Genomic DNA, 24,247 nt, shown 5'->3' on the forward strand with positions numbered 1-24,247 from the left:
TACCTAAGGACCTGCAATGCAAGTATCACCCTGCTGTTGCTTCATTGATTCGATGGATCTGTGCTTCCTTCATGTGTACTTCATGTGTTCTGTTGCTTCTTACTTCTCGGCCAAGGTGGTCACCTCCACACAGAGATACAGTGCAGAGCATGGCACAGTAAGTCAGTAATGGGGAAAAATCAGCTGCAGGTGACCACAGGCAATACTAATGGTAAATCCTTTGCCCCTTGCCTTTTTTTTTGGCACAACCCCTTCAGGTTAGGTTAAAGCAAACCTGTTCGCCTTTTTTAACTTTTCCTTTTTTTAGCCTACGAGCAAAATAAAAAAAAAAGGATGCAGTACCTAACTGCTCATGTGGTCCTTATCTCTCTTAACAGTCAGGCACATGCTGCAGGACACCAAATTTGCATCAAGGGCTGAACTGTGTATTGGACGCTATTCTTTTGTAAGGTAAGGGGAGAAAAATGCCGAAAGCAATTATTTCAATATTTTAAAGCAAGCTTACACTTTTCCCAGGTCCCGGCATCCTCCTTTAGGTTCCTGTTTTGTGGTTTCTGTTTGTACAATATCTATAGCAGCGTTCCACAAACACACAGCGCTACTTCTGTATTTCGGGCCGCGTCTAGGACATATTTCAAAGTATTCGTGTGAAAGCATCTCCTTTTTTCTTTTTTTGCTCTCTTAGCACGCACATCCGTATTATTTTAAAGCATACCACTTACCGCCTTGCATTGTGGGTAAGACTACTGGTGTGCTTCTTTTAACACTAGATTGCTGGGGAACAGCTGGGATCCTTGTCGAAGGGAGGCGGAGCTAAAAATAGCGCACACTGGGGCTCTGTACACTTCGGGGATTTCGGACAACCAGCCTTAAGTCAACCGTATTCACTTACATCTTATGACGTCCAGTACAGAGGTCTTCTATGAGGCATCGAGAAGGTCTCTACTCAGAACTACACATTTAAAGGGTTGAGGCAGACTAACAAAGCTCACCTGTACTGAGATAAATAGATAGGCGGCCATTGCTAAACTCTCCTTCTAAAAATGCTAGCTGCCTGGCAGTCAGGCTGATTCTCTTGGGTGATTTCTGAGTTGAGGACGAGAATGAAAATTAGGTGTTTCAACTTCACCGTGACTCCACCTGCGGCATGGAAAGCCAGAGACAGACAGATAACTTGCATTTTGCAAGGTGTTCATTAATGACAGCCTTCTATATATTTGCCACGAGCATTGTAACTATATATATATATATATATCCATATATATATATAGAACCCCAGTGTATTGCAGCCAGTGACAAAAGGACTACCAAAATTGTGAGAGAGATTTGTAGTTGCTACAAGTTTCTGCCACTAGACTTCCTTTGCTGATCTACGCACTGGATCCAGAGAGTCCTATCATTAATATAGACCTGGTCCTACCTCTTCTGCCCCCAGCACTGGATCCAGACAGTCCTACCATAAATTTAGACCTGGTCCTATCTCTTATGTCCCCAGCACTGGATCCAGAGAGTCCTACCATGAATATAGACCTGGTCCTACCTCTTCTGCCCCCAGCACTGGATCCAGACAGTCCTACCATTAATATAGACCTGGTCCTACCTCTTCTGTCCCCAGCACTGGATCCAGAGAGTCCTACCATTAATATAGACCTGGTCTTACCTCTTCTGTCCCCAGCACTGGATCCAGAGAGTCCTACCATTAATATAGACCTGGTCCTACCTCTTCTGTCCCCGGCACTGGATCCAGAGTGTCCTACCATAAATATAGACCTGGCCCTACCTCTTATGTCCCCAGCACTGGATCCAGACAGTCCTACCATTAATATACCCTGATCCTTCCTCTGCTAACCCTGGCACTGGATCTGGCGAGTCCTACCATTAATAAAGACCTGGCTGGTCCTTCCTCTTCTGTCCCCAGCACTGGATCCAGACAGTCCTACCACAGTCCAAAGACATGCTGGTAGGTTAATTGGCTCCTGTATAAATTGGCCCTTGTATGTGTATGTATGAATGTAAGTTAGGGACCTTAGATTGTAAGGGGGCATGGACTGATGTGAATGTACAATGTATATGTAAAGCACTGCGTAAATTGACAGTGCTATATAAGTACCTGAAATAATAATAATAATAACTATACCCTGGTCCTTCCTCTGCTAACCCTGGCACTGGATCTGGAGAGTCCTACAATTATTATAGACCTGGTTATTTCACTTCTGACCCCGACACTGGATCCAGACAGTCCTAAAATTATTACAGACCTTGTCCTTCCTCTTCTGACCCCAACAGTGGACCCAGACAATACTACCAGTAATATACTGTAGACCTGGTCCTTCCACTTATGACCCCTACAATTAATATAGACCTGGTACTTCCCCTACTGAACCTGGCACTGCATCTGGATCTGGAGAGTCCTACCATTAATACAGGCCTAGTTCTTTCTCTTCTGGATACAGTGCTGGGGACAGACAATCCTACCCTTTTGTGTACCCTGGTCCTTCCTCTGCTGACCCCAGCACCGGATCCAGAGAATCCTACCATTATTATAGAACTGATGACCTTTGCACTGGATCTGGAGTACCCTAGCACTGGATTAATTTCATAGTGTTTTATCATAAATACAGACCAGGTCCTTCCTCTATTTACCTAGACACTGGATCCTGAGTACCCTACCCTTATTATAGACCCTGTCCTTCCTCTGATGACCCCAACACTGGATCCAGAGAGTCCTCCACCATTATTATAGACCTGGTCCTTCTTCTGCTGACCTTTGCACTGTATCTGGAGTACCCTACCATTATTATAGACTTGGTTCTTCCTATGCTGATCCTGGCACTGGATCTGGAGTACCCTACCATTATTATAGACTTGGTTCTTCCTATGCTGATCCTGGCACTGGATCTGGAGTACCGTACCATTATTATAGACTTGGTTCTTCCTATGCTGATCCTGGCACTGTATCTGGAGTACCCTACCATTATTATAGACTTGGTTCTTCCTATGCTGATCCTGGCACTGGATCTGGAGTACCATACCATTATTATAGACTTGGTTCTTCCTATGCTGATCCTTGCACTGTATCTGGAGTACCCTACCATTATTATAGACTTGGTTCTTCCTATGCTGATCCTGGCACTGTATCTGGAGTACCCTACCATTATTATAGACTTGGTTCTTCCTATGCTGATCCTGGCACTGGATCTGGAGTACCCTACCATTATTATAGACTTGGTTCTTCCTATGCTGATCCTGGCACTGGATCTGGAGTACCCTACCATTATTATAGACTTGGTTCTTCCTATGCTGATCCTGGCACTGGATCTGGAGTACTGTACCATTATTATAGACTTGGTTCTTCCTATGCTGATCCTGGCACTGGATCTGGAGTACCCTACCATTATTATAGACTTGGTTCTTCCTATGCTGATCCTGGCAGTGGATCCAAAACATTTTACCATAAACACAGGCCTGGTCCTATCACACAAGTTTCAAATGTTCAGAGCTCTTTAAGATGTTGTGCAATTTGGTTTTTATTGACGGGAAAATCCACATAGCAGACAACAGCGGCATTGTAACTCAATCTTGGACCTTATTCAAGTTTTAAGATTCCCATGTTTTCATAATATACATAAAATCTGCTGGCTTAGGGCAGAACTCTAACCTAAAGACAAATCTTCCTACATTTACATCTGCTTTTTCCTAAGAAGCTGGAAGAACCTCGAAATATAACTTGTTGTGTGTTCATTTTTGGATCTGAGAGAGACTATATGGAAATTAGCTCATCTCTACAAGAAGATGCACAAAATCTTCAAAGTTGTGATTCTTAGTGCCTTCTCTATTTCAATACTTTCACCAAGCGAAGGCAAGTACGAAATAAAAAGGGTTTACTTAGTCTGGAGTAAAGGGTTTGGTCATTGTTCCAGCAAGGACCAGGGGTTGAGGTAAGTTTAGGGGTTACGTGGTTGAGTGCTAAGCTATGCTTTAGGGTTCACATTGACTGACAAGAGTTCATTTTTAAGGGTTAGATTAGGACATAAAGCTAGGGTGAGGATAAGATATCAAGGGTGGGGTGAAGATGGGTCAAGATAAAGTTAGAGTCAAGCCGGCGTGGTGGCTCACTTGACTTTTCCACTTGTATTCGGCACCACAAATCCAATTGCGAGAATTACCGAAAGCCGTTTGGGAGCCATGAGGCTTTTGTAAAGGTTATGTATAGCTAAAGGGCCAGATTCACGTAGAACGGCGTATCCTTGCGGCGGCGTAACGTATCCGATTTACGTTACGCCTCCGCAACTTAGACGGGCAAGTGCTGTATTCTCAAAGCACTTGCTCCGTAAGTTGCGGCGGCGTAGCGTAAATCGGCCGGCGTAAGACCGCTTAATTCAAATTTGGATCAGGGGGGCGTGTTTTATGTAAAACTACTGTGACCCAACGTGATTGACGTTTTTGCGGAATGGCGCATGCGCCGTCCGTGGAATTTCCCAGTGTGCATTGCTCCAAAGTACGCCGCAAGGACCTCATTGGTTTCGACGTGAACGTAAATGACGTCTAGCCCCATTCACGGACGACTTACGCAAACGACGTAACTTTTTCAAATTTCGACACGGGAACGACGGCCATACTTAACATTGGTACGCCGCACTTATGCCTCATATAGCAGAGGCAACTATACGCCGGGAAAAGCCTAACGTAAACGTCGTAACTTTACTGCGTCGGCCGCGCGTACGTTCGGGAATTCGCGTATCTAGGTAATTTGCATACTCGATGCGGAATTCAACGGAAGCGCCACCTAGCGGTCAAAAAAAATGCAGTTAAGATCCGACGGCGTAAGAGACTTACGCCTGCCGGATCTAATGGATATCTTTGCGTAACTGATTCTAAGAATCAGGCGCATAGATACGACGGGTCGGATTAGGACTTACGACGGCATACATGGCGCTGCGCCGTCGTACGTCCTTTCAGAATCTGGCCCAAAATGTATATTTTTTTTATACTGAATGGAGTAGGGACACCCGGGAAATTGTCACCGGAACAAGAAGGGAGGGTACATACAAAAGAGGTGCTAGAGCTTCTATCAATAATATCCAATTTAGTAAAAGATCAAGGTGACTCAGTGAGGCAGAGGACTCCCAAGAAGAAGAGGAGTCTTGACAAAAGGCCAACTATACAGAAGGCAGTAAGGGTGCCACAGAAATGGTCAAGGAGTCCAAAATGATGCTTCATAAATAATAGGTAGCGAGAGAAGTCCAACATGTTTTGGTTTAGGCCTAGTACACACGAGAGGATTTATCCGCGGATACGGTGCACGGATCCGCGGATTTGGATCCGATGGAGTGTACTCACCATCGGATCGAAATCCGCGCCGAAATCCCCTCGCGATGACATGTCGCGCCGTCGCCGCGATGATGACGCGGCGACGTGCGCGACGCTGTCATAAAAGGAATTCCACGCATGCGTCGAATCATTACGACGCATGCGGGGGATCCCTTCAGACGGATCGATCCGGTGAGTCTGTACAGACCACCGGATCGATCCGCGGGAGCCAATTCAAGCGCATAGATTTGTAGACATATCTACAAATTTTTATCTGCTGGAATTGGGAAATTTCCGCGGATAAATATCCGCAGGAATGTACACACCATAGAATCTATCCGCTGAAACCGATCCGCTGAGATTTTTCAGCGGATGGATTCTATCGTGTGTACGGGGCCTGAGACATTCCCCTTCATCAGTGCTTGTGTATTTTATAACCTCCACCAGTTCAGGACACAATATACTGTGCATACAACTATCACTGAAAACCAATTAAGTCCAGTCATATTTAAGGTTACAAAATAAATAAGCCCTGATGAAGGGGGAATGTCTAACCTGAAACATGTTAGCCTTCTCCTTCTACTTGTACCTATTACTGTACCTAGTTCAGCCATGGGCACATTAGTACATGGCAGTTTGGGTGCATTTAAAACAGGCCTGTGACCAGACAACAAATAGTGGGTACCGCTCAAGGCTCCAGCCGGGTTCTCTCCTGTAGTACACTGCTGGGAGTGCAGGCAAGGACAGAGCTCACCCCAGCTCCAATGATACAATTGACAAAAAAGATCTATGCGCCGCACATCACCGCAGGACCCTATAAATATGTGAAATGACAACCTCAGCAAAGCCTCCCCCAACGCGTTTCATTCCCCACCAGAGCTTACTCATCGGGCTAATTAGGTCCATTCCTATTTGAGATTACAAAATAAACAAGCCTTGATGAAGGGGGAATGTCTAACCCGAAACATGTTGGCTTTTTCCTTCTACCGTGTTTCCCCGAAAATAAGACCTACCCCGAAAATAAGACCTAGCGTTATTTTCCAGGAGGGCTGCAATATAAGCCCTACCCCGAAAATAAGCCCTAGTTTAAAATGTTTGTAACATCCTATAATCCATACTATTACAGTAGTATATAATGTACAATGTGTGTGTTTCTGTAATATAATTGCGGGGAAGAGAGCGGGTCACAGAAGCGCTGAACGAAGGTATTTGGCACAATTCTATTACAGAAACACACACATTATACATTATATACTACTGTAATAGAATGGATTATACAAACATTTTAACTCCATTTACACTGGGGATTCCTGTCAGGCAGGGAGAGAAAAGACAGCACATTACATGGTAAGACCTACCCCGAAAATAAGCCCTACTGTGTCTTTTGTTGCCCAAATTAATATAAGACCCGGACTTATTTTCGGGGAAACACGGTACCTATTACACAGTCCAGCCATGGGCACATCAGTACATGGCGGTTGGGGTGCATTTTAACCACTTGCTCACCTCCTAACTGGGAATGTACGTCATGATTTATCTGTGTATCGTTTTTTTCTTGTTTTTTTTCCCGTGGCCGGCTTTCAGATAAAAGCGATTTTGGCAGCGGATTTGCCACGGGATCACTTTTATAGATGGCAATAGAGGTGCAACCCCCCCTCCCACAGGTTCCTGGTAGTTTTTGAGCTTACCGGAGCCGTCGGTAAGCCCGGAACCAATCCGATGCGGCCGATGGCTAGGCAGGAAGCCGAGTGAGGGCAAGATAGCCCCCACTCATCTCTATGCCCTTGGAGGACAGCAGCGACCTCCGTCACTTCTGGTTCTCTGGCATTTTTTTGGGGGAGGGGGGGGGGTTGGGCTGGGGCATATGGGGAGAGGGAGGATTTGAGCCGGAGGGGATGTTAGGGCAAAGATTTGGGCTGGGAGGGGTGGTTTCAGCAGGGGGGCAGATTTGCACTGGGAGGAGGGGGAATTTATGGGGGGGAGTGGTGGGTTTTTCGCTGACACATAATGCTCATACATCTTGAGGGAAAGGGGGGTGCAATTTGGCATGTTCGCCCTGGGCTCTTGTCCCAGCACTGCTGGTATCATGAGAAAAAAATGTGTGCTTGTCCCTTTGAATAATTTCGCACGTTGTAATCGTCTCTCGAAAGTTGTGTACTAACGATCAGATTATCGTACGATCGATTCGAAAGCAGAATTTTTCATACGATTTTTCGATCGTGTGTGCGGGCCTTTAGTCTTTAGGAAGTCTCCCTGGAATAAGCCGCCCATTGTTCAGGCTGATTGTTCCCTGAGTAGGGGAGTTAAGCCGTTAAGCAGCGTGGCCTGGGTGGGATTTGATGCACACGGGGAGGACATGGCACATGTGTGTCTGTGTGTGGGACTCGTCACCTGTCGTCTCTTTAGCCCCCCCCCCCCTCCGTATCAAATTTAAAGACCACAGTAAACATTTGAAGTAGTCGTCCTGGGATTTCACACGGCACGCAGGAGATCCTCAGAGCGCTCTCATTGTTTATATAACGGCTCCCGACTAAACCTCCCAAAAAGACGTTTTCATACTTCGGATTTTAAAACCTTTTTTTTTTTCTTTGATGGAATAAACACAACTTTAGACAATGAGCAACGTCAAGCCGCGACCTGCTAATATTATTCGGGGAACACTGCAACTGACACTCCACTCCTATACACATTTTGGGGTAGATCCACGTACAATGGCGCATTATTGCGCCGGGCGTAGCGTATCTAAGATACACTACGCCGCTGTAACTTACTTATTTTTGTTTCGAATCCTCAACGAATTTGCGCCGTAAGTTACGGCGGCGTAGTGTATCTTTTGCGGCGTAAGGGCGCGGGATTCAAATGGAAGTGATGGGGGCGTGTTATGTAAACGTAACCAAACGTTGACCCAACGTAAACAAAGTTTTTTTAAAACTGCGCATGCGCCGTCCGTGGGGGTATCCCAGTGCGCATGCTCGAAATTAACCCGGAACAAGCCAATGCTTACGACGGTGATGTCATTCTACGCAAATTCCTATTCGCGAAAGACTTACGCAAACTACGTAAAAAATTCAAAATTGTACGCAGGAACGACGGGCATACTTAACATTGAGTACGCCTCAGAACAGCAGCTTTATCTATACGCCGGAAAAAGCCGAACGCAAACGACGTAAAAAAATTCGCCGGGCCGACGTACGTTCGTGGATCGCCGTAACTAGCTCATTTGCATATTCGACGCGGATTTCGACGGGAACGCCACCTAGCGGCCGCCGAAAAATTGCAGCTTAGATCCGACGGCGTACTAAGACGTACGCCTGTCGGATCGATCCCAGATGCCGCTGTATCTTGTTTTGTGGATACAAAACAAAGATACGACGCGGGGAATTTTTAATTACACCAGTAGATACGCCGGCGTAATCCTTTTGTGGATCTGCCCCTATCACTGTAGATGAATTATCTGCGGGTCTGCAGCCTCTTGTCACATGATATACGGCCATTGCAATTTTTAGAGTGCTTAAAGCGGAACTTCAATTATTTTTTCATCTTTCCATCTATTAAATCTGTCCTTGTTGTTTTAACTTTGGGTAGTAAAAAAAAATTCTGCCAGTAAATACCTTATACAGCCCACTTCCTGTTTCTTGTCTGGTCATTAGCCTAGGCGTATGACATCATGCACAGCTCTCTCTCTCTCGTGAGAGTTTTCTCAGGAAGGGAGGGGGGATCAGTCATAAGAGGGCCAATGAGAGCTGCAGAGCTGGAGGGGTGTCTGTGTAAATCCAGGAAGTGAACAGGCAGCAGCTTCAGCTGCCCACAGTTAAAATGGCTGCAGCCAGACTCAGTGGAGGGAGATTTCTGCAGCATATTTGGCAAGTACAGAATCACAGTATATATAACATAATATGCAAATAGCTGGATTCAGGATGGCGGGCGCATAGTTGCGGCGGCGTAGCGTATGGCATTTACACTACGCCGCCGTAAGTTTGCAAGGCAAGTACTGTATTCACAAAGTACTTGCCTGCAAAGTTACGGCGGCGTAGCGTAAATGGGGCCGGGGTAAGCGCGCCTAATTCAAATGAAGATGTGGGGGGCCTGTTTTATGTATATGAAGTGTGACCTGACGTGATTGACGTTTTTTAAGAACGGCGCATGCATATCCCAGTGTGCATTGCGGCTAAGTACGCCGCACGGACCTATTGGATTCGACGTGGACGTAAATTATGTCCAGCCCTATTCACGGACGACTTACGCAAACGACATCAAATTTTAAAATTTCGACGCGGGAACGACGGCCATACTTAACATTGGCTACGCCACCTAGGGGGCATGTTTATCTTTAGGCGGCCTATCTACGGAAACGGCGTATCTTTACTGCGACGGGCGGACGTACGTTCGTGAATAGGCGTATCTAGTGATTTACATATTCTACGCCGAACGCAATGGGAGCGCCACCTAGCGGCCAGCCTAAATATTGCACCCTAAGATAGGACGGCGCAGGCCGTCGTATCTTAGATAGGTTTAAGTGTATCTCTGTTTGAGAATAAACTTAAACTTAGGACGGCGCAGATTCCGAGTTAGGTCGGCGTATCTACTGATACGCCGGCCTAACTCTTACTGATTCCGGGTAAAAGTGATTGGAGGGAAGCTTCAGAATGGCAAAGATGTTTTTATTACAAATTATGTGAGCAGACTGCAGTTCCTCTTTAAGGCTAGGGTTACACTTTTCGGCTGCGGCACATTATAGTAATGCTCAACTATAATTTTTAAATTCTGGATAGCATAGGAAAGGGTTGGAACCCCTGTCTTTTTTTTTTTTTTTAATGCTGGCTGTGTCCCCACTGGAGAGCTTCGCCCTTCCTATTGGTCCTGGTGACCACTGTCACCGAGACAGAAGGTGACAGGAAATCCATACTTTTTATAAAAAAAATAAAGTTTTGCCTATAGTTCTACTTTCAATGCAAATGTCGCATGAAGAATCTGGACCAATGAGAGCTGATGACAACAGTCGCCATAATTAATAAGACAACTAATACAGCTTAGGGCCCCCCCCCCCAAACCGCAACCACAGGTTCCCTCACTCTACAACCCCTGCACCACTCTTATATAGCGCCATGTGACTGGCGAGCGCCAAGACTGGTAAGGTGACAGAATATAATAAGCACACACGGCATCCGAATGAGCAATTCCAGAACGGCCAATGAGGCGCGCTGTAGGGCTCACCTTGTATCTGGCTCTGTGCCTGAGGGTTGAACGCCGTCGAGTGGTTGAGAGATGCTCGTGGGTTGGGGGTGGGAGTCGGGTGGTGCGGGCTGACCCTCACTGCCGCTCGGCGCAATTGTTCCAGTTCGCTCAGCCGCTCAGAAAACGACAAGCTCCCGGGTTTGGTCTGCTCATCCAGTTTTTGCCTGTGCCCTGGTAATGGAGAGTGGTAAAAATAAATAAATAAATAAAAATCTCCTTAAATACCAAATTTTTATTTAAACTATAAAATACAACTACAGGCGGCCTAACACTCTGCAATGGAATTGTACAATTGTTGGGTTTGCTGCGGTAATGCGCAAGGGGCCAATTCTTCTTCTTGATGGTGTTAAAGCGGAGTTCCACCCAAAAATGGAACTTCAGTACAGGAATTTCCTATAAGACTTAGCACCATCTAGTGGCCAAATACAGGATTTCACACTTTAAATCATGGGCGCTCAACCTTTGGCCCTCCAGCTGTGGAGGAACTACTAGTCCAATCATGACTCTGGGGGTTGTGCTTCTAACAGTCAGCCTTGCAATGCCTCATGGGACTTGTAGTTCTGCAACAGCTGGAGGGCCACAGGTTGAGCACCCATGCTTTAAATCAATGAAAAACATTCGACCAGCGTAGGAAATAGCCTAATAACATTAATATATGTCCCATTCACAGATAACAAACATACATGCACTTTTACTGAACTGCTATGCATTTATTTTGTTTATTTTAAATACCCCCCCCCCCCCCCCGTCCTATTTCATCTACTACATCAGGGGTCTCCAAACTTTCTAAACAAAGAGCCAGCTTACTGTCCTTCAGACTAGGGGGGCTGGACGTTGGTGTCAGTAGAAGGAATAGTGCAGAATCGTGGGTGTCAGTAGGAAGAATAGTGCCCCTTCATAGGTATCAGTTGGAGAAATAGTGGCCCATAATTGGTATCAGTGGGAGGAATAGTGCCCCATACTTTGTATCAGTGGGAGGAATAGTGTCCCATAATTGGTGTCAGTGAGATCAATAGTGCCCCGTCATTGGTGTCAGTGGGAGGAATAGTACCCCATCATTTATGTCAGTTGGAGGAATAGTGTCCCATAATTGGTGTCAGTGGGAGGAATAGTGTCCCATCATTGGTGTCAGTAGGAATAATCGTACCCCATAATTGGTGTCAGTGGGAGGAATAGTGTCCCATCATTGGTGTCAGTAGGAATAATCGTACCCCATAATTGGTGTCAGTGGGAGGAATGATGTCCCATCATTGGTATCAGTGGGAGGTATAGTGCCCATTCACAGGTGTCAGTGGGAGGAATACTGCCCCTTCATTTGTGTCAGTGTGAGGAATAGTGACCCATAATTGGTATCAGTTCAGTGGGAGGAATAGTGCCCCATAATTGATGTCAGTGGGAGGAATAGTGTCCCATAATTGGTGTCAGTGGGAGGAATAGTGGCCCGTCATTGGTGTCAGTGGGAGGAATAGTGGCCCGTCATTGGTGTCAGTGGGAGGAATAGTGACCCATAATTGCTGTCAGTATGAATAATAGTGCCCCAATCATTGGTAGTGAGAGGAATAGTGCCCCATCATTGATGTCAGTGGAAGGAATAGTGCCCCACTCATTGGTAGTGATAGGAATACTGTCCCGTTGTTGGTGTCAGTGGGAGGAATAGTGTCTTGTATCAGTGAGAGGAACACTGTCCCGAGGGCAAGATAAAAGCAAGCAAAGGGTCGCAGTTTGGAGACCATTGCACTACATTGTAAATTTTACGGGTTTTTTTTCACAGAAAAAAGGTTGTTTTAACTATCACAGACCATGTGATAGTTAGAGAGAAACATTAGTTCTTTTAAGGAAAACCTTTCCAAAGAAAAATACACTGTTGACCTCCTTATGAAAATGCTGGTTGCCTGGCTTTCGTGATCCTTTATCTTCAATCATTTCCAAACTGCTTACCTAGATCAAGTCTGCAGATTAGGGCTGCAGGGGGGGGGGGGTGCATTTATTTAGATTTCACTTGCTGTATGCTTGTTTTCTGGGTCAGTGATCCTGACAGCTTGGCGAGCAGCATATTCAGAATAAGGTCACAATGGCAGCCTATTCAGTTCTATTGGGCGTTGCTAAGGACGTTGCTAAGAGAGGCCTAGCTGTTACTGTATACCTTCACCATCACAGAAAAAAGCTCATTCTTCGATTCCAACTCCCTCACACGAGCTTTCTCTCCCCGACGCAATAGCTCAGTGTTTAAGAGCCCACGTCTGTGATGGTGGGGGGTGAACATTAACAGCTAGGCGTCTCTTAGCAACGTTCCTAAGAGTTTTCCAGTCAGGCTTCATGAGGTACATAAATGACCTACACCTATAGTAAGGGTATTAACCATCTTTAGTCAAAGCTGCACAGCTTCTTCTATCTAGAGATGTCGATTACTTGCCTAGGCAGTTTTGTTTTTGGTAGGTGAATTAACCCTTTATCGTTCGCATACACTGCATTGGAAATTTCCTACGGAAGGGCCCAACGTCTAGACTGCATCACATGACATCTAAATACCGCTGTCCGTTCGCCATCCTGAATAATTGTAATTTTTTTCCTCTTTCCTTTTAACGGCGAGCAAACTAATTTTTTCCAGCTGTCCGAAATTTACATTTCAAAGCGAACTTCCAGTTGCTCCTCTATTCTGTAATGGCAGTATGTGTAAACTTTTATTGGGCCTGAAGATCTGAGCCCTCTGCTTCCAGTTCCTCTGGCCGAAAGCGGCGCTGGATCACATTTCACACCGCGCTCAGAAATGGAGACGGCTTCGCTGCCGTGATTTTTATCTGGTGAACAGGGAAAGAAAGTAAAAAAAAATCTTGTGCGGATTACATTTTTTTTTTAGCTTTGGCAGGACGAATGTTGCTCGAGCTCATTCACTTGTCAAGCATGCAAATCTGGGCCTTCTGTTTAGCTGGTAAGAGTGGAGGCGAATGCAAACACACAGAGTCACGCGAGCTGTTTACGTAGGATCGCCGTCTGATACACACGCTCTATTTTAAGCTTCGTCCTCCCATAGTGAAGGCCCGAGGGCTGGACTGCCAGTTCTGAGTGGAGGACGCACTATTCCCACCTCAGGTGGGCCAAAAATGGAACGGACGTGTTCAGACAATATACATGGAAAGATTATAAATCCTGTCAGGTTTGTTCTGTGAGATTTCCTCCCCAAATTCCTGTCACGGTGACAACGGTTTCAACTCCCAGAAAGTAAGGGAGAATCTGCAACATTGACACAGACAATAGGGATTCTAACTTTTCCAAATAAAAAAATAAGGATTTGTATTGCTGTTGTCGTTGGTAATTTTCCTGCACTTCCTGTCTGTTTAAGGTATGAGGGGTTACATAGAAGGAGAAAGATCCCAGGATATCACTAAGGCCCCTTTCACTCTGGGGTGGGAGGTGCGGTGGCGGTATAGCAGCGCTATACTGTCGGAATTGCGGTGGTATTTGGCCGCTAGCGGTGTGGTTTTAACCCCCGCTAGCGGACGAAAAGGGAATACCGCCGGCAATGTGCCTTTGCAGAGGCGCATTGCCGGCGGTATAGCTGCGGTGTCCCATTGTTTTTAATGGGAAGGAGCGGTAAACACACTGCTCCTCTCACCGTTCCAAAATCCCCTTGTGGAGGCTTCCATTTGTGGATGGACATTTTATGGTTACACAACCTATCACATTCCTATAATATTTTTATATGGACTATAAAAACTGAAGGACTTATGATTAAATGGTTGTAGAACGAATCATTTGAGTTTCCATTCTTTCTTATGGGGAAATTTGCTTTGATATACAAGTGCTTTGGATTACAAGCATGGTTCCGGAACAAATTATGCTCGCAATCCAAGGTTTTACATATATATATATATATATACTATCCACTTAAGGACCGCCTCACACCGATATACGTCGGCAGAGCGGCACGGCTGGGCATAAGCATGTACAGGTACGTTGCTCTTCAAGAGCCCAGCCGTGGGTCGCGTACGCGCCGCCTGCGGTGGCGCACTTGCGACCAGGTCCTGAGCTCCGTGACCACGTCCGCAGGACCCGATCGCCGCCGGTGTGCCGCGATTGGGTCACCGAGCTAAAGAACGGGGAGAGGTAAGTGTAAACAAACCTTTCCCCCGTTCTTTCTAGTGTGAGTGTCACTAATCGTCTGTTCCCTATCATAGGGAACGACAATCAGTGACATCACACGCCAAGCCACGCCCCCACACAGTAATAATCACTCTCTAAGAAACACTTAACCACTTTAGCGCCCCCTACAGGTTAACCCTTCCACTGCCAGTGTCATTTTCACAGTAATCAGTGCATTTTTATAGCGCTGATCGCTGTAAAAATGACAATGGACCTAAAATAGTGTCAAAAGTGTCCGATATAATGTCGCAGTCACAATAAAAATTGCTGATTGCTGCCATTACTAGTAAAAAAAATAATTATTAATAAAAATGCCATAAAACCATCCTCTATTTTGTAGATGCTATAACTTTTGCGCAAACCAATCAATAGACGCTTATTGCGATTTTTTTTTTACTAAAAATATGTAGAAGAATACGTATCGGCATAAACTAAGGAAAACATTTTTTTTACATGTTTTTTGGGGATATTTATTATAGCAATAGCTCTATTTTTGTTTATAGCGCAAAAAATAAAAACCACAGAGATGATCAAATACCACCAAAAGAAAGCTCTATTTGTGGGAGGAAAAAAGGACATACATTTTGTTTGGGAGCCACATCGCACGACCGCGCAATTGTCAGTTAATCGAACCAAATCGCAAAAAGGGGCCTGGTCCTTTAGCTACAAAATGGTCCGGGGCTGAAGCAGTTAAATTACCAAAAGTATTGGGACACCTGCCTTTACACGCACATGAACTTTAATGGCGTCAACTCAATATTGAACCCTATGGACTAAGACTGGGATGCCATTAAAGTTCATGTGCATGTAAAAGCAGGTGTCCCAATACTTTTGACTATATAATGTGTGTGTGTATGTATATATATATATATATATATATATATATATATATATATATATATAGGAAGTCCACTTCCTGGGATATAACATGACCATCCAGAAGACCCCAGAAAAAGGGGTTCCTTTGAAGGGAAACTTTGAAACCAATCACAGAAGGGGTGGGGTGGGGGTGTTTTGTGAAAAGCAGAGTTCCGCTTTAATAGCATTGCCCAGTTGTCACACGGGCTATGGTACCCATTCCACTCTTCACCCTCCATGACGGATTCCAGACCCCTCACAAAGGCTCAGTGTTCCGAGGCGGCCCCTGCTATACAGAGAGCCCTTCCTACCGTGTTTCCCCGAAAATAAGCCTGGGTCTTATATTAATTATGCCAACAAAAGACACAGTAGGGCTTATTTTTGGGGTAGGTCTTACTATGTATTGTGCTGTCTTCTCTCCCTCCCTGCCTGTCAGGAATCCCCAGTGTGAACTGAGTTAAAATGCTTGTAAAATCCTACAATCCACTCTATTACAGTATTATATCATGTACAATGTGTTCTTGTAATATAATTGTGCCAAATACCTTTGTTATAGCGCCATTCTGCGCTTCTGTGAACTGCCGGAGCTCTCCTCCCCGCATTTGTATTACAGAAACACACACATTGTACATTATATAATACTGTAATATAGTGGATTTTACAAGCATTTTTAACTAGGGCTTATTTTCGGGGTAGGTCTTATATTGCAGCCCTCCTGGAAAATAATGCTAGGTCTTATTTTCAGGGTAGGTCTTATTTTTGGGGAAACAGGGTATACACGGCTCCGAGTCTCAGGAAGGAAGTAGTTTAATACCAAAACACAATTTTCATAGTGAAACTGACATTTACATGCGCCTAAAAAAAATGTGTTTTTGTACAGCATAAAAAAATACAGTGTATATAAATATATATCTGTGTGAGTATAAAAAATGTTTTTCTTTAAGGTCAAGGTGCCACGTTCTGCATGTACCGGCTGCCAGCCGTTTCCGGTGTTCTGGATGTATTAAATCTCAGCGCTGCCATCGGAGAACAGCCCGCCGTAATTACGATAGAAGCCCTAACTGAAAGAAATGTAGTTTGCTTATGGATGATAATTTTATTTTTTTAAATAAAATGATTATTTAAAGCGGAGTTCCAGCCACAATTTCACTTTTTAAATATAAATACCCCTGTAATACACAAGCTTAATGTATTCTAGTACAGTTAGTCTGTAAACTAAGGTCCGTTTTGTTAGGTTGTTACAGCATTTAGACACTTTATAAAATAGAAATTGACTGGGGCCATCCTAAGTGTGGGCATCATGAAGCCAGACTGTATGACTTCCTGGATTTCAGCCTTGCAGATCTCGCACATGCTCAGTGCTGCACAAGCAGTGTCAGATCAGGTTTCAGCACCTGTGCTGTCCAAGTCACATGATTCTTTGAGACTGGGAGTGCACAGACTCCTGGAAAGTTACACCCACTACATTCCCAGGAGTCTGTGCGGTGTAGGTTAGGAAGCATTAAGCACCTAGGTGCAGGAAGTGGGAAGATTAACTATTCTGCCTAGCAACAACACTTTGAAGGCATCTAAAAAAAAAAAAAAATTTCGTAAAGGACTAATGACATTTTTTTAAAACTACTGATGTAATGTTATATTTATGGGTGGAACTCCACTTTAATAAAATATTTATTATACACCTTTTTTTCATCCTTTGTTGTATTTCAGTGCTGCTGATCTACTTGGAGCCTCTCTCCAGCCACTTCCTGTCTACATTACCCCCCAGCAATGGTTGCATGGCTTCCCTCTGACATTCTTTGAGATATGATCAATTTTGTTTCCAGTTGATCTCTTCCGATTAACTGATCTATAGTTGACTGTCCGGTGCGTTTTTAAAGCGTTCCAGTGCAATCTGCTGAGTTTTTGGTGTGTTTTATCGCATTCCAGTGCAAGAAAAATGCAGCATGTTCAATTTTTTTTGCCGGCTAAAAAAAAAAAACTATAAAAAAAAACAAAAACGCAAATCGTGGTAAAATTTCGGTAAAAACGCATGTCGAAAAATGCAGCAAGCACCGCAAAAAGCACTGCAAAAACGCTCAAATCACACCTATGCATGTTGCTTTCGTTTGAGCGTTTTTGCAGTGCTTTTTGCGGTGCTTGCTGCGTTTTTCGACACATTTTTGCCATTTTTCTTTTTTTTAGAAATTTTATTTTTAGCCAGCAATTAAAATTTTTTTTACATCTTTTTTTTTCGTTTTATTCATTTTTTGCTTTTTCCGGATTTCCGAAAAAAGCAAGAAAAGGAATAAAACGAAAAGAAAAATACGAAAAAAGCAAAAAAATAAACGAATGAAACGAAACAAAAAAAAACAAACACATTTTTCGAATTTCGGAAATAAGCAAAAAAAACAATGAAACAAAAACGAAAATAAAGAATTTTTAGGCAGTGCACATGTCTACTGGCCACAGCTGTTCCGGCGCTACGTTGAATGGAATCCATCTTGTTATTTGCGGTAGGACGCGCTTGCAGCCACAAAACGTTACTGTATACAATCTGCAATAAGCACTCGGCGAGTTCTGGCGCTCTTCCACCTGGCTGGGACGGCCGAGTGTACCGCGAACAAGGCCGAGCCTCTTGGCAGACCCTCAATAATCTTTTTTCAGTCCTAATAGTAACTGTAAATATGATTTCCTTTCATGAGTGAATTGTGGTTTCCCAAGGAGATAGAATTTTGTCACCTTTCATTGGCGGTTTTATCTGCCGGGATAAAAGGCGATTATTGTTTTAATTTGAAGCTTGCATGCAAAGCCTGAGAGTTACTAAACTTCTTTCTGCAGGTGACAGACTGAGCTGACGTTAAAGGGGAGCTCCAGGTTTACAAATTCCAAAAGTATTGGGACGCCTGACTTTACATGAACTTTAATGACATCCCAGTCTTAGTCCGTAGGGTTCAATATTGATTTGGCCGAAAGAAAAATGTAGGTGTCCCCTACACGTGTACACAAGGAACCAATATCTGATATTGATTTGGCCCACCCTTTGCAGCTACAACAGCTTCAACTCTTCTGGGAAGGCTCCACAAGGTTTAGGAGTGTCTATGGGAATGTTTGACCATTCTTCCAGAAGAGCATTTGTGAGGTCAGGTACTGATGTTCCTACAAAGTTGGGAGCATGAAATTGTCCAAAACGTCTTGGCGTGCCGACTCCTTAAGGCTCCATTCACACTAATGCGTTTTTTGATGCATTGTGCGTTTTGCAGAAATGCAGGGAATTTTTTAACATGGTTTCCTATGGAACATGTTCACATCAATGCAGTTGGGGACTTAAAAAAAAACAAAAAAACGCAAATCGTGGTAAAATCATGGCAAAAATGTGTCGAAAAACTCAGCAAGCACCGCAAAAAAAACAAAAAACCGCTCAAAAGCAACATGCATAGGTGTGTTTTGAGCGTTTTTGCAGTGCTTGCTGCATTTTTCGACATGCGTTTTTACCGCAATTTTATCTCGATTTGCGTTTTTTTTTATAATTTTTTTTTTTTTAGCCACCAATTTTTTTTTTCTTTTTACATTTCCTTTAACAACCAGCTATAAACAGGTAAAAAAAATTCAAACCGCGGCAAAAAACACGATGAGGTTCCATTGAATTCTATTACATGCAAAACGCTGCTTTTTGCAGGAAAAAAAGTCCCCGACCCTTTCCAAAAACGCAGGGGCACAAAAAAGCATCGATGTGAAAATGTTCCATAGGAACCCATGTTAAAAAAAAGTCCCTGCATTTCTGCAAAATGTATCAAAAATCACGCATTAGTGTGAATCGAGCCTAAGGGCTCTTTCACACGGAGCGGACCGTTTCTGGGTCCGCTCCGTGTGTCCGCCAAAGCTCAGCGGGGACCCCCGCTGAGCTGTCGGCGGATAGGGCGGTCCCCGCACACAGTGCAGAGACCACCCTGTCTCTGCTCCGCTGTCCCCTATGGGGGACCGGATGCAGACGGACCGTCTGTCCGTCTGCATCCGGTCCGCTCCGCCGAACGGAAGAAAAATAGGGTTTCTTCCGTTCGGAAAAGCGGATCCCGACTGACGCGGACGCTAGCGGATGCTCCATCCGCTAACGGACGCGTTCCTATAGGGATTCATTACAAGTCCGTTAACGGACTTGTAATGAACGGACGAACGGTCCGCTCGTGTGAAAGGACCCTAAGAGTTCCCTTCACTAGCTGCCAGTGCCTTCAGTGCTTTCTGAGAACACACGTTGATGGTTCTGACTTCACTGGCTGCATGCTTGCTTTTGATTAGAACATTTTAGTCAGTAACAGCCAGGCAATCAGCATTTTCAGACAGAGGCCAGGTCAGGTCTCCTTTCAAACCACAGCCCTGGATGAAAGGAGGCCTGTAGCAAACACAGAACATTGAGGTGTCTTGTTTATCGCTGACCTGCAATGCCCTTCTCACACAAATGCTTGGCGGCATTACCAGCTGCGCCCTGCTTTACTCTGCCCTTGCCAAGATCCTTCTTGTTTACACTTTTTCTTTATTTCCGGGAGTCGTATATTTTTTTCTCACATGACGGCTATTCAAAGCCTTGTGCCTTGTGGACACTGCCGGTGAGATAATTGTCTAAGGCTCAATCACACACAAAGACCTAGGTGTGGAGCGCTAAAAACAATGCGACTTGTCAGTCTGTGTGACGGGACAACTCCCAGAGCAATCAGCCAACGCTGACGTAATGGAGAGGTCATTCGCTCGACTTCCTGGGTGCTGCCAACGCATTGCACAGAACTTACTGGCCAACATCCCCACAAAGGGGCAAGAATGAGGCCAGAACCGGCTGATAAAGGGGAACTATACTTAAAGTGGAAAAAAATGTGCAAGTCCAAGCTTGTTGCCTTCAGCCTATCAAAGTCTATGGCAGGCTGAAATATGCTGCAGATGGACGGGACCAGGGCCGCCATCAGGGGGGTACAGGCATTACACCTGTAAGGGGCCCGATCGCCATCAGAGGGGTACAGGCATTACACCTGTAAGGGGCCCGATCACCATCAGGGGGGTACAGGCATTACACCTGTAAGGGGCCCGATCACCATCAGGGGGGTACAGGCATTACACCTGTAAGGGGCCCGATCGCCATCAGAGGGGTACAGGCATTACACCTGTAAGGGGCCCGATCACCATCAGGGGGGTACAGGCATTACACCTGTAAGGGGCCCGATCACCATCAGGTGGGTACAGGCATTACACCAGTAAGGGGCCCGATCGCCATTAGGGGGGTACAGGCATTACACCTGTAAGGGGCCCGATCGCCATCAGAGGGGTACAGGCATTACACCTGTAAGGGGCCCGATCACCATCAGGGGGGTACAGGCATTACACCTGTAAGTGGCCCGATCGCCATCAGAGGGGTACAGGCATTACACCTGTAAGGGGCCCGATCACCATCAGGGGGGTACAGGCATTACACCTGTAAGGGGCCCGATCACCATCAGGTGGGTACAGGCATTACACCAGTAAGGGGCCCGATCGCCATTAGGGGGGTACAGGCATTACACCTGTAAGGGGCCCGATCGCCATCAGAGGGGTACAGGCATTACACCTGTAAGGGGCCCGATCACCATCAGGGGGGTACAGGCATTACACCTGTAAGTGGCCCGATCGCCATCAGAGGGGTAAAGGCATTACACCTGTAAGGTGCCTGATCACAATCAGGGGGGTACAGGCTTTACACCTGTAAGGGGCCCGATCGCCATCAGAGGGGTACAGGCATTACACCTGTAAGGGGCCCGATCACCATCAGGGGGGTACATGCATTACACCTGTAAGGGGCCCGATCACCATCAGGGGGGTACAGGCTTTACACCTGTAAGGGGCCCGATGGTCCCCCCTTTAGCAACTCTCGGCATTGCGAGGGGTGTACTCACTTTTGTGAGACACTGTATATATATATATATATATATATATATATATATATATATATATATATACACACCCACACACACATACATACACTGTATATATAAAATAAATTATTATATATCATATGAAATTATTTCTATAAATATAAATTAATAATAAAAGCAATAGTAATAGATATAATATATATATTGCTATATCTACATTTCTCTATTATATAATATACAATATATGTGTACACAAAAATATGAATATAATAACTTGCATATCTGGTAAAATTCCTACATCTCTCTAATATCTATCTGTTAATAGACAAATATCTTCTTTTCCTTTTTTTTTAATAGTACCTAATCATTTTTCCTTTAATACACAATAATAATAGGAATAATGATAATATTAATATTTTATCTATTTGTATATTTACATCTCTCTCTCTCTCTCTCTGTGTATATATATATATATTTATTTAATTTTCACACACGCACACTGTATACAGTATATATAAATTAAATAAAAAATATATAATATATAAAAAATGTATTATGTAAATGTAAATGTATTAATATAGTAACATTTCTACAGCCCTCTAATATCTATTTATCTGTTAATAGACAAATATTTTATTTAAATAAATACTTGAATGAATACTTATATATTCGCACTATAAAATAAATTAGTGCTCAATCATAGCTATGATCAAGCACTAATTTATAGTGTGAAACGCGTCAGCGGTTTTACTCCCGTGTTGTGTGCTGTGACTTGTAGTGCATCTTTCCTTTTTTAAATAAAGACAACCATCAAGGTTTTTTGGAGTGTGGCTGTCCATATTTTCTTTTTCCATTTGTTAACAATATATAAATACTATAATAATAATGATACATCTATTGACATTGCTATATCACTTTTCCTTTAATACAGTATAATAATAGTAATAATGATAATATTAATTTATATCTATTTATATCTACATCTCTCTCTCTCTGTGTGTATATATATATATATATATACCGTATATATATATATATATATATATATATATATATATATATATATTTAAATATTTTTTTATATACTAACAATATATAAATACTATAATAATAATGATACATCTATTAACATAACTATATCACTTTTCCTTTAATACAGTATAATAATAATAGTAATATTGATAATATTAATATTATATCTATTTATATCTACATCTCTCTCTCTATGATATATTTAAATATTTTTTTATATACTAACAATATATAAATACTATAATAATAATAATGATATATCTATTAACATAACTATATCACTTTATTTCATATAGTGCATTGGGGGGTTAAGAAAATACTTCCAAATGTACCTAAACAACCCTGCCCCTTCTAAACCAAGATCATGGCACTTGGTCCTGTGATAAGTCACCGTCATTCAGGAAGAGTTTAAGTCACAAGGGTCTCAAACTGGCGGCCCTCCAGCTGTTGCAGAACTACAAGTCCCATGAGGCATTGCAAGGCTGACCGTTACAAGCATGACTTCCACAGGCAGAGGCATGATGGGACTTGTAGTTCCGCAACAGCTGGAGGGTCGCCAGTTTGAGACCCCTGGTTTAAGACTTCTGGGGCAGTTTTTTTTGGCCCTGCCTATACCTGTCCTGGACACACGATTTGCCCCTTGAGAAATGGCCGCATTCTTCTCAGAATGAGAATTAATTTTTTTTTCCCCTTTCTGTCGGAAATTTGAAGCAAGGATGCGCCCTTTCCGTGGTGTAACAGTCTCTGCTCTGTGCGTTCCTCCCCGAAGGGTCTGCGAGCTGAAATAGACCCTTTCCGTGACAGCTCATAGATTTCAAGTGTCAGAGTCTATCCTTGGCTAGCAAGTCCTTAAGCTTCCAAGGCTCGCTCCACAGCTGCGGAGGAGATATAGTAAGCTACTGTATGCTATTATGAAACCGAGGCCTCTGAGCCGCTTCCAAGCTGCAGACAAGCGAGTTATTCTTTGGCCTGTTTTCTTTGGCTGGGCGCGGGCTGCACAGAATGAATCAAATCGTATTAACTTTCAGGAGGGAAGCGTGTGGTCGAGAGGAGCTGTTTGCGGCTAGATGGTGAAGATAGGGGCCGGCGGGTCACGGCGAGCGTTCTGCGGTCCTGACACGCTGCTGGGCCCCCGAGCTGGGGGCCGCTGAACCTTAACCGCCACTTTATGTTTTCAGGCTGAGACACAGAATAAAAAAAAATAATTAAAAAAAAAAAAAATGCCGCAACGGCAACAGGAAAACCGGTGCTGGGCTTAAGAAACTCCGAAACCACAGGCATCTTTACAATGGAAAACAAGGCTTAGGATGGGTAATAGAGTCTGGCCTTTCTTTTAATGGAGGGGGGGGGGGGGGAGCATACAGAAAACACTCGTACATGATCTCGTTACAGGCCTTTAGCATATAAACCAGCCAAGCCAAAGAGGAAAAACATGCGTGTGCTAAAAGAAACATTCTGGGCTTCCGTTAGTATTGAAAAGTCAATGCACAGCGAAAGACGGCCGCTTGAGGCTAAAGTTTAATCAGCTTAGATTTGGCCTTCCCTCTTCATCAACAATAAAACCTGTTTTCATTACATACCCTATTTTAGGCCCAGTGATGTCATCACAGTGATGTCATCACTGGATCTCTGTGCCTCTCTATGCAACGGTCAATACTACAACAGCCTTCCCCCCAACCCTCGTCCAATGCAGAAGGTAGAGTTCAATGAGGGACTTTCAATGTGCCAGAAAGGGAACATACACTAATATATCAATAAAAAAATCTCCAACATCTTTATTACATTAATTAAAAACATCAGGT

At 44.0% G+C, this 24,247-nt stretch overlaps 1 protein-coding gene across 2 annotated transcripts in view; it reads right to left on the bottom strand.

The window, feature by feature from the left end:
- Positions 1–24,247, bottom strand: part of RUNX1 (RUNX family transcription factor 1) — a 140,200-nt gene that overhangs the window by 43,927 nt on the left and 72,026 nt on the right. Inside the window, exon 4 of one of the 2 annotated variants that reach the window (XM_040338943.1) lies at positions 10,525–10,716. The exons of the other annotated variant lie outside the window; for it this stretch is intronic. Within the exon in view, the coding sequence (XP_040194877.1) occupies positions 10,525–10,716 (192 nt within the window). The remainder of the gene's footprint in view (positions 1–10,524; positions 10,717–24,247) is intronic. 2 annotated transcript variants of the gene reach the window in all.

This window comes from Rana temporaria, chromosome 2, assembly GCF_905171775.1.
Source record: "Rana temporaria chromosome 2, aRanTem1.1, whole genome shotgun sequence".
Lineage (NCBI taxonomy): Eukaryota > Metazoa > Chordata > Amphibia > Anura > Ranidae > Rana > Rana temporaria.